Source organism: Silurus meridionalis, chromosome 5 (assembly GCF_014805685.1).
Source record: "Silurus meridionalis isolate SWU-2019-XX chromosome 5, ASM1480568v1, whole genome shotgun sequence".
In the NCBI taxonomy this organism is placed as follows: domain Eukaryota; kingdom Metazoa; phylum Chordata; class Actinopteri; order Siluriformes; family Siluridae; genus Silurus; species Silurus meridionalis.
This window is the reverse complement of record NC_060888.1, coordinates 14,664,677-14,681,768: the sequence shown is the minus strand read 5'-3', so window position 1 is coordinate 14,681,768 and position 17,092 is coordinate 14,664,677. Positions and strand designations below refer to the sequence as shown.

Genomic DNA, 17,092 nt, shown 5'->3' with positions numbered 1-17,092 from the left:
CTCATATGATTGCTGCTGCCCCCAGACCATTATGCTACCACCAACATGCTTGAGTGTAGAAAAGACACACTATACTTGGTACTCCTCACCAAGGCGTCGCCACCCATTCTGGACATCTTCTGAGCCAAACAAGTTATCTTTGTCTCATCAGACCACAGGACATGGTTCCAGTAATTTATGCTCTGGGACAGGTTGTCTTCAGCAAACTGTTTGCGGGTTTTCTTGTAAGCCAGCTTTAGAAGAGGCTGGCTCACTAGGGACGACAGACATGCAAACTGACTTGTTGCAGTGTGCATCATATGGTCTGAGCACTGACAAGTAGACCTTTCACTTATGCAAACTCTAAAGCAATGCTGGCAGCACTCATGTGTATGTTTTTTTTAAGCCAGTTTCTGCATCTGAAGCACAGCACAATCACTCAGCTTCTTTGATCGACTCTTGTGAGACCTGTTCAGAGTGGAACCCATATTGAAAAACCTCTGTATGGCCCTGGCCACTGTACTGTAACTCAGTTTCAGGGTGTTACTGATATTCTTATAGTCTAGGCCAGGGGTGCCCAATACTTCGATCGCGATCTACCGGTTGATCACAAAGGTAGTGTGGGTAGATGGCAAGACATTTAAAAAATAGATATTTATTTATTGTAAGTAGATCATTTTGACTGGGTCATTTTATAAGTAGCTCACATGCAAAGTGTGTGCACCCCTGGTCTAGGCCATCTTTGTCAGTGCAACAATTCTAATAATTAAATCCTCATAGAGTTCTTTGCCATTAGGTGCCAAGTTGAACATCCAGTGATCGGTATGAGAGAATTGTACTCAAAGCACCAAATTTTAACTGCTCTAATACAAGATTCATAAATATGTATGGTCCTGTCAAGCAGACAAACACATGGACATGATGAATATGACATGTGGCTTTGCATGGTTAAGTGAAATAAAAAAGCTGCACATTTACTACTCTAAATTATATCCACGTTTCATTTCTATAGTATTGTCCCTTGGGAAAATATACTGAATTGGTTGCTAAAATATGAGGGGTGTACTTTTGTGAGATACTGTATATAGTGTAAAGTGTTTTTTTTTTTTTTTGCTCCTTTAGAAAATGGTTCTATGGTTTAACATGTCTTGAGTCTCAAACTTTTGCAATGAGAAAATAAACTCTGGCTTAGTGAGTAAATTTTCATAAGAAATGTGTTAAAGCATTTGGTGAAACTGGAAAAACAGGAGTCCAAACAGAAAATAATGGTCATGACCAGAGCTTCCAACACAATCACACTTAATCACAAGTCTTTTGTCTCCCAAAAGTCATTCAGCCCTATACAAATATCTTCCTGTCCCTGTACATTTGTCTCTCTGTCTGCCTAATTTGACATTATAAATGTCTTTTCATAAAAATGTTGTTACAAAAAGGCTTCATTGCTGGGTTGGCTGATTCATGTTTTTGTTGAAACCTCAGTGAAGTGCAAAATGAAGCCACATGTTAAGCACTGGAGATCTTCCACAACTGGTATCACACGGTCACTTACTGACTGCTTGTGTACTCAGAAAATCACAGTTACTAATATGTTAGTATTTTCTGGCTTTGTAAATGCTGTAGTTACTGGACCATTAAGTTCTGAAGATCCTTTTTATTTTTACAAACACTTGTGCTGTGGAATGTAGCAAACAAAAAAACAGCACAAAACAGATAAACAGCTGCAAACACATCAGACACAAAGTAAATTGCGCACATTTTCTTTAATCCCAATGGATCTCTTATCACATTCACATTTTATCACACACAGACCGTAATAATGTTGATAATACATGCTCACAGCATTTAAAGAGAAGTTTCTGGAGGCTTCTGGGTCAGGATATGGATTGGGACTGTGTTTCACATAGAACTCACTCAGTGTCACACATTTGTTTGCGTTGATTCATGTTTCATGTTGCCTATTTATCTTACAGTCAGGTTTCATTCATCTTGCTTACGGTCATGCTCTTGATTGCTTTTTGTTTTGTTAAAGTATCAAAAGTCTTCTTTGTTATTTTTTGTGTTATTTCGGTTTGCAATTTATCAATACATTTCTTCACTTGCATCCGCTTCAGCTTCATTATGTGACACTGTACTCTGAACAGTAACCCTAAATCTAACCTTAGAAGTCACTACTGTGCCAATTAATTATTCTTTAATCTGAGGCATATTGCAAAACAAAAAGAATAAAAACCCATCAAACTGACATACATAAAACTGATAACTTACCTTTGACAAATACATATGTGGAACTCTCATGTTCTCTGGAATTGGTGTGACTGCAGGTATAGTATCCTGTATCAGTGTACTTCAGGTTGTGTATCACTAGCTTGCTGCAGTTTGCAGTTAGCTCACACGGTTTAATGTGGACCCCTTCTGAGCTTAGATTTCTACTTGCAAGCATCCACTGCACTTGGGTAGACCCCCTAATCGAAAGATCAATAATGAACATTAAGAAAAACATATAGGAACATCTGCAGATAACACAAATGGCCTAACTGAATGTCAAGAGTAATATCACCATAAAATCATATTAAAAATTATTATTTTTTTTTTTATGTAAAACTGAGATTTTCAATGCTGTTACTTGTAATACAGAAATATCAACTCAATGAATGGTATAATTTCTGCAAAAAAAAAATAATAAAAAATTTATTAGAAACCCAAAGCTGAAATGGTAAAATGTAAATAAAAACTAAATTAAATTCTTTAAGTTCATTTTCTTGGCTCTATTGGCAACCATAACAACATACTGCTTTTCTATTACAGAAGGTTTTGTAGGCTAAGAACTGTTGCCTCCTGTGAAGGAAGAAGTAGTTAAACAAGTGAAGTGGAAAAAATAGATCAAGTTCATCATTTGCATAATACACTTTATTTGGGTAGCATTTAAATTGAATAGTTATACTCTAGTTAAAAATATATATATATTCTTACAAATTTTTGCACCCTATACAATCTTGAATGTCTTATTTTCTAGTTCAACCAATATGCTTCACATTATCAGCATAGGTTCAGTTTAAAATCCAATCAGTTTACTTAAGAAAAAAAACAAAGAAAAAAAAAACCAGGACATTCTCATGCTATGGTGCTCTATAGCTATTCATGTACAATCGAAGATGGATAAGCCCCCAGACAGCAGCATGGAACTTTAGGATCAGTGCCCTTGGCCCTTCCTCAGTAAAATGGTTCAATATGCAGGAGTAAGCCTGGCTTCTATAGAAGGCCAAAAAAAAAAACTATTGAGGTTTGAAGTTTCACGAATTTATTAACATTACGGTGTTATATTGTATTAAGTTAGCTTGTTTTAATATCACAATTTAGCAGTTAAGAAGGTGCATTTCTCTAAATTAGACCAGTTATAAACTGATGTAGAAATGTCACGGGTATATTTTACATACCATGCTGCATTACTTCTTTGGCTTGTAATTGTAATACATTACAAGCATTAATGCATTAATATGTTAATTGTAAAACATTTTTGATTGAACAAATAATGTGTTCTAAACAAACTTACTGTATTTTTAAGCTAGTTTTTAAACAGAAGTTTTGTTTTAATCGGAGGTGCGCTACTCTGTAAAAATACAAAATAAATCATTTTTATTTCTAGACCCACCAATCTATAGAGCCTATGCAAACTAAACAATGTGCTCAGGCAGTATTCTGTCATCTCCAAAGTATAAGCATTTAATTATATTTTTTTACAACAGCACTGCATTTAAGTGTACAGCAGACTTTATGGACCTTTCTAGAATGTCAAAAACTTAAAGCGTGGGTTGTGGTCTATAATCAGTGGTGTCCTAATTTGAGAAGGACGATTCTATTTTTGAGTTCCTTACTCAAAATCACATTAATGATTGTAGATGACCTAAACATAAATTTCCCTGAGGTCTATGTTTTGGACACTCATAATAGCATTGTGTAGTACTGGTAATCCAAAAGCATCAGTTAATGCATTTATACATCTGGAGAGTAATCAATATATATTGTGTTAATGATCTTATAGTTTTAAGTTTTGGAAATCCACTTTGTTATTCTTGTACATTTTGATCTCTGATTTTCGCATGGGAACATGCTTTTTCTTTGATGGTGTGTTCCCAGAAGAGCATCAAACATACCATGTCTGACATACCAGTGGGTTGCCTCCAGACTGGGAGGTCAAACAACTTTAGTCCTTCATAATGAGCCAGATAGAATGGACAAATCAGAGACATTAAGAGTACATGCCCTTTTAGGGAAGTGTCACTCTCCATAGACTCAGAGGGGTTAGCATTCCTGGCATGATTGCAACATGATGCAAGTCTCCACAACTATTTAATAAACATGTTTTATTTCATACCACATCCAACTTTCTCCAGCAATTAGAATGATTTACAAAAATTGGACCAAACTGAAAGGTTCCAAAAATCACTGAATGTGTAATGCCCTCAAGCAAAAATACCATTCTTATCAGTTTTAATTTAACTGCTGGGGGTAAATTAGTCTGAGATTTAAGAGCAATAGGAGTAAGCACAGTCAGAAAAAAATGGTTTCCCACCCAATATCGCTCTTTGCTAGTGATTTTTAATCTCCTTGAAAACACTATAAGATACCAAAATGATGTGTTTAGACACGAAGAAGTAAAACCTTTAGTAATGTCTGGCATTTTTTGCAGTATCTGGAAAAATAAATATCTTAGTAGCCATTAGCATTAGCTGTCACACTAGCCATAGTGGCAGTAGGAATAGAAATTTGAGCTTTGCAGAATGTGTGCAGGATGAGAATGCAGTACCTGCAGATGAGTATAAGGGAACCTCCGGCATGCTGCAGGTGCGTGTCTCTGGGAGGATGCAGCTGTGGCTCTAATACCATTCCTGCAGCAAACACAACACAGCCAATGGTGCACTGTAAATACTAGTTCAACAGTAAATGACCTAGGAGTTATTTTAGACAGCAACCTCTCATATCATATCACCTATACATTGGTCCCTGGAACTCGTGGGGGTTAAGCCATTTTGGACACCCCCTCCACAGCCCCTATGGTACCTTAGTGAATTAATCTAGACATTATGTCACTTTAATATAATAATTTTTTTTTAAAATATTGATGATATTTTTTAGTGAAAACAAGTTTAAATGTTATTCCTAACGTTCCTTAACATTCGGTCATGCTGTGGATTCCTGCGAATTTTAAGATAATCCGCAACTAGCTGTTAGTTACGTTCCAAATGAGAACCCAGACATTTTCCAAGCCGTGAGTTATACATCGTGAAAAGGGTTGACTGTATTTGAAAAAAAAAACAGCCTTTTTTTACCTTAGAAATATTGCTAAGCTAAGAAACATGTCTACATCTGATGCAGAGAAATTATCAGGCATTCATGACCTCCAGACTGGACTATTGTTATGCATTACTAGGTGTTTGTCCTGCATCATTCATAAACAAGCTACAGTTAGTCCAGAATGCAGCAGCCAGAGTTCTCACAAGGTAAAATACAAGAAAATATGACCATATAACCCCAATCTTATCATTCCTATACTGGCTACCTGTTAAGTTTCCAATCGGCTACAAACTATTGCTACTTACCCCAAAGCCCTAAATGGTTTGGCTTCCATGTATCTATCCAGTCTTCTAACATGCTACAATCCATCATGCTCCTTGAGATTTCAAAACTCTGTACTTCTAGTAGTTCCTAGAATAGCAAAGTCTACCAAAGGAGCATTGTCATATTAAGCTCCTAAACTTTGGAAGCTCAGACACACTCTCCCAGTTTAGGAGCAGATTAAAAACTGATCTTTTTAGCGAGTCCTACACATAACACATATCACATATCATAACCTTGTGCTCCAGTAGATCTGATCAAATGCACATTATCAACTTGTGCTTGTTATTATTATGAACAGCAGCTATGCTAATTACTCTCCACTGCTTCTCTTTCTCTACCCATCCCAAAGCATACTGAGGTTCCACCAGCTCCAGTCACGTCCCACCTCATGAAGATTATGGACCTTTAAAGAAGTTGATGCCGACCCCGCAAACAACCCCGACCATCTAGGGACATTGAACCTCTTTGAGTGGTTAAAGGCTCTGGCATGGAGAAGCTGGTGTTGGATCTATGATGATCTCAAATGTTGAGCTATTTAATGAGTTGCTCAGTAGCTCCTGGTTCTATAACGTCAACTGACAGTATAAGACTGTAGAGGGCATATTACTCATAATCGTACATTCCAGTGTTTATGTTAGTTCTCACTCTCCGGTGTTTTGTAATAGTCACACTCTTGACATCACCCAAATGAGGATGGGATCCCCTTTTGAGTCTGGATACTCCCATTAAGATAGAAATGGATATAAGTCAGAACTTTGTATTTATTTAATGGAAAAAACAATTGCTAGCAAAACCCCAAGCTTAGGGTTTAGGGCTATGCTTCCTAGGATCAATGCAGGACAGTTTATAGATATAGGCAAAATATAAGAGGTAAACAAGTGACCTCACCTTTGGCAAAAATTCTGCAGCTTATGTTCTTGTGAAACCCATTCTTCTGATTGGTAAAAGCTAAAGTAAAGACTCCAGCATTTTTTTCTTTCATATCCTTTATGATAAAGTCATGATCCATTTCCTCATAGCATAAAGGGGAATGGGTGGAGAAGTCAGCCTTGTACCTGTAAAGATTTTTTTACAGGATTATTCAGAGAATCTCTTCTTCACTTGTTCTGATTGTTATTCAGTACATAGATATCACTCTTCAATATAAAACTTTTTTATGCCCCTACCACAACTCTCTGTCTGGTGCCACTTCTTCACCGCTGACATCTTCATGTGTTCCATGAGTCATACTGAGAGACTGATGCTCTACATACAGCAACAAATAAAATCAGATTACTTATTCACTAAAACAATAGTAAAAGTAATATAATTAAATATGTCCAGCACATACTCACCAAGTACAGTGACCTCGACTGAAGCAAGCTTCTTCAAGCCATTCACTGTTGCTCTGCAAGCGTAAATGCCATTGTCTTCCATGGTCACATTGGGTATAATAAGTTCACTGCTCATTACAACGAGCTTGTTAGACCCACTCCTTCTCAAATAAGTGTTGTGAGTCCTACTGATCTGGCATACAGATAAGCAATTTGTTTATGGTCATTACTATTTTTAATGATACCCTAAATAGAATTTATATTACTATATTACCTAAATTAACTTAATATTATACACGATATGGCCAAATGTATGTAGGCACATGATTATTCAACATCTAACTAAAAAACATAGACACTAATATTGAGTTGTTTCCCATTTGCTGCTATATGCTATATACTGGAATATGGCTATGAGCAATTGTACCTGTTCCAGCATGAAAATGCCCCAAAGTACAAAGTAAGATCTTCATAAATACATGGTTTGCTAAGGCTGGTGTGGATGAACATGAGTTTAATAGATGCCTGTATGTAATGTAATTTTTGGCCACATTGTGTATGGAACAAAAAGACTTAGAATCTCTTGATCTCTTGACATTCACTGTTTTAATGATGTATAAATAATTGCCTTTGGTTTATCATAAAAACTTACATGGCTGTTTTGGAACTGCCAGTCAAATTTAATCCTGCCATCGTAGGTGGTGTTGTCTGAACAGGTGAGGACCAAAGTGTCTCCAACCATAACTCTTGGATGCTCAGGGGTGATTTGCACATTTTCCGGAACATTGCCTATACAGAGTGTTGAGCATCACACAAATGTATACTGTTACACATTTAACAATACATGCACAGACACTGGATTTTTAACTGCTGTATTTGACTAAACTTATATTTGAGAACATGTTGAAAAGCACTCACTCATAAGATATAGTAAGATGAAGCTTGTTTCCACTTGTTTGCCATTCACACTGGTAGCACATGTGAACTTGGTGTTGTTCTTAAAAGGACCCAGTGGAATCTTAAAACCCACTTTTGGATCCCACGATATACGAGCTTTGACAGAGTCCTTCATAGAGGACATCTAAAAAAATAAAAATAAAAAATAAAAACATTTTTAGATCACAGTTCTTTTTCTGTAATATTGAGTTAGGTAATACTGATCAAACTGTCAATACATGTTAATATATAAGAGCAAATCACATAACAAGCAGTTAAGGTCTGTAGGACTTTATCTTTGTGGTAAAATGTAAAACATGTCTTGAGAATCATTTTACATTGTTTGTTTATTATGTTTCTTTTGTACTATCATGAAGTTAGAAAAAGAGGGAAGGAAGGAAATGGGTAGGATGAATGGCACAGATGTTCCAACAGCAGGAAGGTCACACAGCAATCTATAACATCTAACAGAGAACTATTTGTCACTTGCAAAGTAGCTTAGGGTACAGCTTAAGAGCACATAGACAATATACACATACTGGAACATGCATAATCTTTTTAGTTCATTAACCTCCTTTTCCAGCTCTTTTACTACTTTTTTTACCCTGATGTAAAAAATTATGGTCGAATTTATAGTCAAAACTTTTCTGGCTGGAAATATTCAACAACCACCTTCCATTTTTAAAGGAATTAAACTGGGTGGCTCCACAACCTTTCTCAATCTTCTCCACTGAAAAAAGTATTAATAAATTGTTCCACAGTGTGTGAAATACAAGCCTTCAAAAATACTCACTGTTTTCAAAGTAACATTTAGACCAGGAGATGTTGTCCTGCAAGGGATGTCCAGAAGTTTTTCATGCTTGTATATATAAATGATTTTTTCCCTCGAAGTCTCCAGGAATGGATGATGATGATCTGTTCATACAATATACATAAGTTTGTGAGTACTATATGTATTTATGCATATGTGATTAACTAGATGAGGCTTCTGCTAAAACCTTTTTTACATACAACTGCTACTACTACTGTGATACCCAATAAGAACATGGAAAAACATGCAGGAAACAATAGTGAATGCTTCCAACACAATCGCACTCTTCCGTCTCCGAAAAGTCATCCAGCCCTGTACAAATTCCTTCCTGTCCCTCTACATTTGTCTCTAAACAGCCAAGTTCTGTCTGCCTAATTTGATACAATAATGTATTTTCCTCATTGCCAGGTTGGCAGTTTCATACTTTTGTTTATCCATTAAGGAATTCCACAGTGGGGGCACACATTACATATTTCAAAGCATTGGAGATTGGTTAGTATCACAATTGGTAGGTATCACACAGTCACTTACTAATGGATAAATTATCAAGAACTCATATTTTAGTTGGATTTATTGTCTTGTAAATGCTGCAATTGTTTTAGTATTTGGTTTTACCATGACTTTGTACAAAAAATTTTTAACTTTCAATGTTTAAACTTTTACACTTTTCATAAAAACAACATAAAATATATTTAAAAAATTATTTTGATAAGGCTAACAGCAATAAAAAAAACTGTTTTCTGAGGATCTCTTATTTCCATACAGTACAGTAATCCCCCGGTTTACCGCGGTTCAAATCTCGTTTATCGTGGAATTGCATTTGCCACATAACTAATTTGTTTTCACTGATTTTCCTGGTTTTAGCGATAGTAACGATAGACCAAAAAACTTATAGGGAATTGTTTTTATGGAGTTTTATAGTAAGATAATGAAATTTATTAAAAATGATATAATTATTAATTATGAAATTGAGTTAAATGTTAATACAGTACAGTACTGTATACATAAAATACTGTACATCATATATCATACATTTACACAAGAGACAAAGAACAGGCAGTGTTGTTTCCAAAAGTGTGTTGTGGGGATGCTGAAAATATATACACTGGTTGTATACTTCAACCAATAAACAAACAGAGAAACTATGCATAGGCTACAATACTACAGTACATGTACTCACTATAAATGTACGATAAAGTGTATTGTATTTCTATGAATTTACACAAAATTCATCTCGCTATATTCTTGCAAATGTTTTCTGTGTGTTTAAAGTGTGTGGGATGATTTACTTCTTAAACAATAATAAAAAAAAGCATTTTTGGTCTGCCATCTTTTTATCACTTTTTTTTGTTTCGAGGGATTACTGTATCAAAAACTACAAATGATGATCATCCGAATTATATAGTGTTTAGCCAGAGCTGACTTTGAAAAGTGACCTATGAAACAGATAACTTACCACTGACAAAGACGTATGTGGAACTCTGAAGTTCTCTGGAATTGGTGTGACTACAAGTGTAGTATCCTGTGTCAGTGTACTTCAGGTTGTGCATCACTAACTTGCTGCAGTTTGTAGTTAGCTCGCATGGTTCAATGTGGACCCCTTCAGATCTTAGATTCCTATTGGCAAGCCGCCAATGCACTTGGGTCGACCCTCTAATCCATAGATCGATAATAAACATTAATAAATGAATAACATTCAGCATAAGAGCAGTCACAAACAACACAATCCACCTCATTCACTTTTTTAATGTAGAATAATTTTGATTTTAAACATTTCAACATTTATGAAATTTTATTTTAAATGCCACATCACATATTTGTATTTATACCATTTCACATTAATACATTCATAAATGGTAATAAATTAATTTCTAATTTTAAATGCATTCTTAGAAGTCTGGCTTTCACATGGGAAAGTCGCTTTTCTTGGAGGACTTTTCTAACAACACATTTTTCAAACAAGATCACATTAAACAGATCCCAGAAGAGCATCAAACATGCCATGTTTGACATACCAGTGGGTTGCATCCACATTGGGAGGACAAAAAATATTAGTCCCTCATAATGAGCCAGATAGAATGGACAAATCAGAGACAAAGCACATGACCTTTTAGGGAAGCATCACAAGCATCACCATGAGGGGTTAACATTCCTGAGATGATTGCAACATGATGCAAGTCTCCTTAAATATTCAATAAACATGCATGTTTCATTTCACACTACCACCACTTTCTCAATTAGAATGATTTGAATAAATGAGACCATACGATTTAATAAATAGAGTCAATGAATATGTAATAATTCAATGTAATGATTTCTTAATTTACGGGCTAAAGGGATATTAAGCTGAGATTTTAAGGCATTAGGATTAACACAGTCAGAAAAAATGGTTCTGGACATCCAACTATCCTTCTACAGAACTGTGCCTGATTACTTATATCCTCACAGCAATACATATAGATAAGGATTGATTTATCATCCCCATAATCACAAATATAATAAACACCATTTGGTTTTAAATGTCCCACAATTTGTGGGGTCAGCTAAATGAAACTTACATAGACATTACAGGACACAGATGTGTCTCTGCTGCTACTACTACAACCATAGTTGAAGTCACAGAAGCAGTAGAAACAAGACTTAGTCAGCTGTGTGCAGGAGGAGAATACAGTACCTGCAAATGAGTATAAGGGAGCCTCCAGCATGCTGCAGGTGTATGTCTTTCGGAGGATGCAGCTGTGGCTCTAACACCATCCCTAAAGAAACACAACACAGCGAAGACAATCAGCAATATTATTCCTCTACCAGCATTGTAATTACAATGAAAGTAATTGCTTAATTTACTGAATTTCTCACTTCAAATCAAGCCAGACCCAAACCTGTTGGAGGTGGCCTTTAAGACAAAATGCCTGCAGTTCTTAACAGGAATTACCATCACTCACAATTTCTCTCTCTCTTCCTCTAAAAAAACTCTCCCATTAATTATTTTACTACTTTCTGTCCAAAAAAAGCTTTATTAGGCTTCACTATTATGCCTCTCTTTTAATCACTGTACCCTACTTCTGTTTGGCACACTTGCAAACACACAAACATACAAACCCAATAAAATCTCTTTTGTGCATTGTGAAAGAAAGTATAAAAGCACAGCTGCACTGGAAGAATGAACTTACCCACCAATGTTGCTACTTAATAAGAACTTCCTCCGTGTCTGCTATTACATCATTGTTATTTTTTACTTCAAGGTTAGTTTACGGGAAGGGATATTGCTTGTGTCCTCACCTCTTTCAGACCGATGCTACCCTTTTTCCAAAACTCCTTCAACACAGCTACATCAGTATAGCATGCTATACTAAAACTTATCACTTGCCCTATTGCAGTCTTTCAATATTCACTGACCACTTTAAACTGTTATACCACATTGTGTCTAATTAATAATACTACTTTATTAGTTAAGTAGTAGTTAACCACCCCACAAGTGTAGATGCCATTCTATTTTAAATGACGTTTAAAAATAAAACTCCTCTGTAAAAATTGTTTGTGGAATGAGAAAAAATTTAATAAAATAATAACACTGTATTTTGCTCAGTAAAATGTTTAACTTCAATATTATGTTGGTGGTTTATGTTGTTTGTTATTTCTAATTTATTTAACATTTTCTATTAAAACCTGATAAAAGGCATACTCATTAAAATTTAGAGTAACAGTAGGTTGCTTGTGACTGAAGGAGAAATCTCAGTAGCCGGAGTGTGGCTAAATGAGTTTAGTCCTTACAATGAGATGTGCCAATTGTTTCAATCAGTCTGCAGCATTCCTTTAATATTGGCATCAGCTGGTTATGCACATGCACACATTTCCTCTCCCTTGAGTATGTTCTCACAGATGTGGACCTGTGTGCATAAACTGGTGAGACACCCAGCACTTAAAATCTACAAACTCTCAGTGTTCATCCTCACAGCTGGCCTGTTCAGGGCCTCCAGCAGTACTTAAAAGCGTTCTTTCTTATACATTTCCATCATATTTGTCTCACTGCACCCAGGTGCTGCCATATTACACCCCCACCTGCCACTGACTCCTGCCCAATATTGACCTCAACAAGCAGCTCGCCCCCTTTTCAACAGCTGTGGCTTGCATTTCTCAGATCAGCATCTAAAAAATGCCAGAAATAGAGTTTGCGGTGGTACAAGGAGGGTCTGGATCATCATTTGCATAGAAGCCCAATCAAAATTTGTAACAGACAAAAATATATGAAAATTCTGGGTACATATGCAGGATTTAGCAAACTGAAGCTTTGGCTATAGTTCCAATTATTAACTTGCCAAATACATGAGTTTCTCAGATACCTCCGTCTAATGGATTCTTCTTCTTCTAAAACTATTAAGTCAGTACATCATTACTTTTCAATGAAGCATTAAAAATAAGCAAAGATAAAAGACATTACTGACTTGTAAAAATTGACATTTTTTTTATATTAATTTGAGTAACTAGAACCAGTATACAAACAAGTGACTCAGACAAATGGAACTCTACATCAGGCATACAGGGTTAGTCATGGATCGTCTGTGATGAGAAAATTTCAACAAACAGCCCTCATATTGCAATGGCATAATTTGCGGAATTCCCTTCACTGCAGTTAATTTAGGACTCCCTGTTCTTCCTGTCAACTCACTGTGTGATGCAGTATGCCAGTAAAGGTGTCTCTGAGGAGGGTATAATTTTTAAGTGCACACACACACACACACACACACACACACACACACACACACACACAGACACACACACACACACAATAGAGAATCATAGTTCCTGTAGCCTTGGTACAAGGTTCACTGACACTAAAGAACAAAAAAAAATGTAAAAATTAGTTAGAGACCTCACGAAAGAAACTGAGTAAATGTCACACATAAATTGTTTTGTCCTTGGATACTCTATAGAGAATGACCACCCTTATTGTGTTTACTGCATATTCATTTTGCGGTTTCAAGGGAATGACTATCCATTAGAGTAATCAACCCCAAGTTTTAGTACCTGATGGCATGGCATTTGGCATTTATATAAGGACGAGTGAAAATGATCTGCAAAAACTGTTCAAAATCTTTGTACATTTTAAATATAATAAGTGCTTCTCATACACAAGCACAACAGTGGTGCTCCAACTAGTTTTTCTTTTGCCAAAATGCAAGGTTAAAACAATAAAAATGTAAAAAAATCCAGACTTTTTATTAGCTCGAAATTCAGAGATTGTGTAACTGTCCACCTCTCCTGTCGTTAATAAATGCAAGTAGAAAAACACATGGCCAAATAGTGCCTTAACCGTCAGGTTTTACTAGTAATTCCACTTAAATAAGGTTATTTTATCCTTCAAAAGTGGAATAGAATCCCATAAGCTCTCATAATATGCATTAAATCCCACAGGATTTGCATTGACTGGTAAAGTACATTCACCCTGAAATTGCAATATAAAAGTATAAAAATGCATTATATCTCGCTCTGAAACCAATGTGTTTATCATAGGACATGGGGTTGGGACTGGCACCATGCCCAGTATTTAGGCTCATTTTAAAGGATGCATGTGAAATAGTAATAATTTTTTGTGATTTACTGACTACCATATTAACAGCTCACACATTCCACTCATTTATTAAAAGACGACAAATATGCACTTGGTTGAACTCTATCAACTGGATGATTATTAGTTTCCTGTATTAGTGCACCTCGAATCTCCTCCATGATGCACACAGAAAGACTTCTGACAGAAAATGCAAAATACATGTTTTTTAACAAGAAATACTACATCTGTGACTGAGACACAGCAAAGCAGTTACCTTCGATCTATATCAGAATACTTGAATATTCACTAAAAGTAAGGTCTGTGTCTAATGTTAGTCATTTAAGAGAAATCCTATTCACTTATGCTGTAAATTCACTCAAAAGAACATTTTCTAGCATTACACTTTATGCACTTGTTCTGCTTGAGCATTCATGGTTCTAAAAGAATGGTATTTTAATTACAAATCATAGTGATAAACCATAATGAGGTTGTTATAAAATAATGTTTTTAATATTTTGTGAGACCCATTGACAATAATCTCAATTTAACCTATTTCCATTTTCACCAGCCAAGTAAAGTGCTTGTTATATTCACTAGTGATCACAGACTGTTAAAATATTGACCACCTTTAACCATGTAAGTATTTTAGCAAAGAGCACCCCACATTATTGTATAGTACATTAAAACATTATTAAAACATAAGTTATTAAGCTTAGAAATTTTAATTTGTTGTATATTCTATGCACTTTTAAGTTCTTGCAATAAAATCAACTGAAGGTGGTGAACAGCTCCCTTATTTCTTATACAATCACCTTGACTGCACACCTTTTTTGATTATGTATTTGGTGTATGGTGCAACAATGCATTTTTGGCCTTCATAAAACAATGGCATAACTCTTCATGCCCAGTGATTGTATGAAATAATTCAGCTATAGTCACAGTTAACTGGGCATACAAGAATCTTGGGGAAGGAATCTTTATTCAGGTAGCGTGTCACATTTCCCTGACCTCTGTGGCCAGAACAATTCCAGGGTGCCTCCTGCCTTTCCATCCACTTCCTCCATGTGTGTTTCCCACGCTTGCCATGTGGACAGTGAAGGAAGTCTACATGGAAACCTTGTAGACAAAGCGTGAGGACCAAAATGGCTACAGGTGGGAGGAGTAGCATTTCCTCTGTTAGGATCTAAGCAGGGAGTCTCTTTTTGTTTGGATACTCAGAGGAAGATGTGTATCTGCAGCATCTTAAGCAACATCCACCCTTTATATGCGTATTTATTTATGGGCTCCGAGAACCAGACAGAAAAGCAGCCACATAGCAACTAACTAACCTCTAACTACTTCTCCTGAGAACAGAAATTCTCTTTTCACACTAGACATTCCACACAATCCTACTGTTTTGGGTTCAACTGCATCCTGAAAACAAAGAGATTTTCAAACCATCTACGCCTACTGTGGATGGTAAACAATGCAGAATATTCACTAAGCAGACTTTCACCTATAACAAGTGAGCCTACATAAATGCCAACTGGACCACACTCCAGTGACAGTGCATACAAGGTGCATTACTTACTCATATCTGGAGCATATACAGTTGAGCATGCCTCTTACTGCTGACCAATGTTTCACCCGCAAGCACTTAAATGAAAACCAGCTGAAGCAAACACGCGCGACTTTAAATATATCAAGAAGCAGCTTGGTGATTCTCTCAAAGCTCAGCAGGTCCACAGCGGCAGGATCAGCGCTTCACTGTGACTAAACTCCCTCCTGTGCAATTAAAAGGAACTGCAGTACCAGGCAGAGCGCATCAACCCAAACAGCCACAAAGTACCACAGGTGTTAAAGTGGAAAAATGGTCTTGATGCTCTTCGTGGCCCAGTATAGATAAGCAACTGTTTATTGACAGCATTGATGAGCACTTAAGATTTATTCTAAAATTCGTCCACTGGTCTACTGGTCTGCATATAAACAGCTGTGAGATGTTCGGTAGCCTGCAAAGTAAGGCACACATTCTAAACACAGGTAGGATAAATAAACGGGTGAGTGGTTTAAAAGATGTGCAATTACCTTTCGCTGGCATCAAGCAGTGAAAAAGCAGGACTATGAAAGCCGCTCTTTCTTTCGGAGTCATTTTCAGGTGGTTTCGAGAAGGTGTCGGTGTCCTGCAGTATCACTCACTCCAAGAAACAAGTTACTCGTAAATCAGTTCAAACTGCGGACGTGCCTCCTTCCAGTGAAGAAAAACCAGTCAATGGTATTGTTTAGTGAAGATCCCTATGATAAGAGCATATTTGCATGAAGTTCAAAGTATTCGATCCGACGAGGTACATCCCATAAAGCAGAGAAGCGTCCCAAACTGCTCTCAAGATGAGAATTACGCACAGGTGCGAGTGTTTGGAGTTTTTTTTTCTTTTTTTTCTTTTTAAATAGAAACAAAATTTGGGAAACAAATTATATTCGGAAGCTTCGTAAAGAAAAGGCTGTGAAGTCCCAGGGTAAAAGATTACATCAAAGATAAAAGTTTGAATGAATTAAAGTCTTGAGATGTTGCACCAGCTCTTGAACGAGGCAGTGCTCTCTAAACTGCGTTGGCTGCGCGCGCTTGCAGGTTTTATAGGAAACACGACGCAACGTCATAGTCCAGTGAACTTGTAGCGCGCGCTGTTGCATCTGCAGCCAAACGTACATCTGCTTCACATATTGAGTCTATTTACTCATATTTCAGGTTATTATTTTAATTTGCTCCTGCCATATGAATCGAAAAACTTCACCTCCAGCGCCATAAACTGTATTATTTAGAAACGTCTTAACTACTGTAGACAGACGGTTTTTTTTAATGACGAATCCTTTCTTTCTGTCATACCAATTGTCAGTAAAGGTAATTTCATGATC

At 36.4% G+C, this 17,092-nt stretch overlaps 1 protein-coding gene across 1 annotated transcript in view; it reads right to left on the bottom strand.

Annotated features, from left to right (window-relative positions):
- The window catches only part of kdrl (kinase insert domain receptor like), a 42,591-nt gene extending 25,819 nt beyond the window's left edge, over positions 1–16,772 (bottom strand). Inside the window, exons 1-11 of the mRNA XM_046849450.1 lie at positions 16,268–16,772; positions 11,330–11,411; positions 10,112–10,308; positions 8,638–8,759; positions 7,827–7,989; positions 7,561–7,697; positions 6,930–7,101; positions 6,762–6,840; positions 6,484–6,650; positions 4,784–4,865; positions 2,245–2,441 (exon numbers count right to left, since the gene is read on the bottom strand). Coding sequence (XP_046705406.1) covers positions 2,245–2,441; positions 4,784–4,865; positions 6,484–6,650; positions 6,762–6,840; positions 6,930–7,101; positions 7,561–7,697; positions 7,827–7,989; positions 8,638–8,759; positions 10,112–10,308; positions 11,330–11,411; positions 16,268–16,331 — 1,462 coding nt within the window. The 5' untranslated portion in view covers positions 16,332–16,772. The remainder of the gene's footprint in view (positions 1–2,244; positions 2,442–4,783; positions 4,866–6,483; positions 6,651–6,761; positions 6,841–6,929; positions 7,102–7,560; positions 7,698–7,826; positions 7,990–8,637; positions 8,760–10,111; positions 10,309–11,329; positions 11,412–16,267) is intronic.
- Positions 16,773–17,092: the final 320 nt, after the last annotated feature.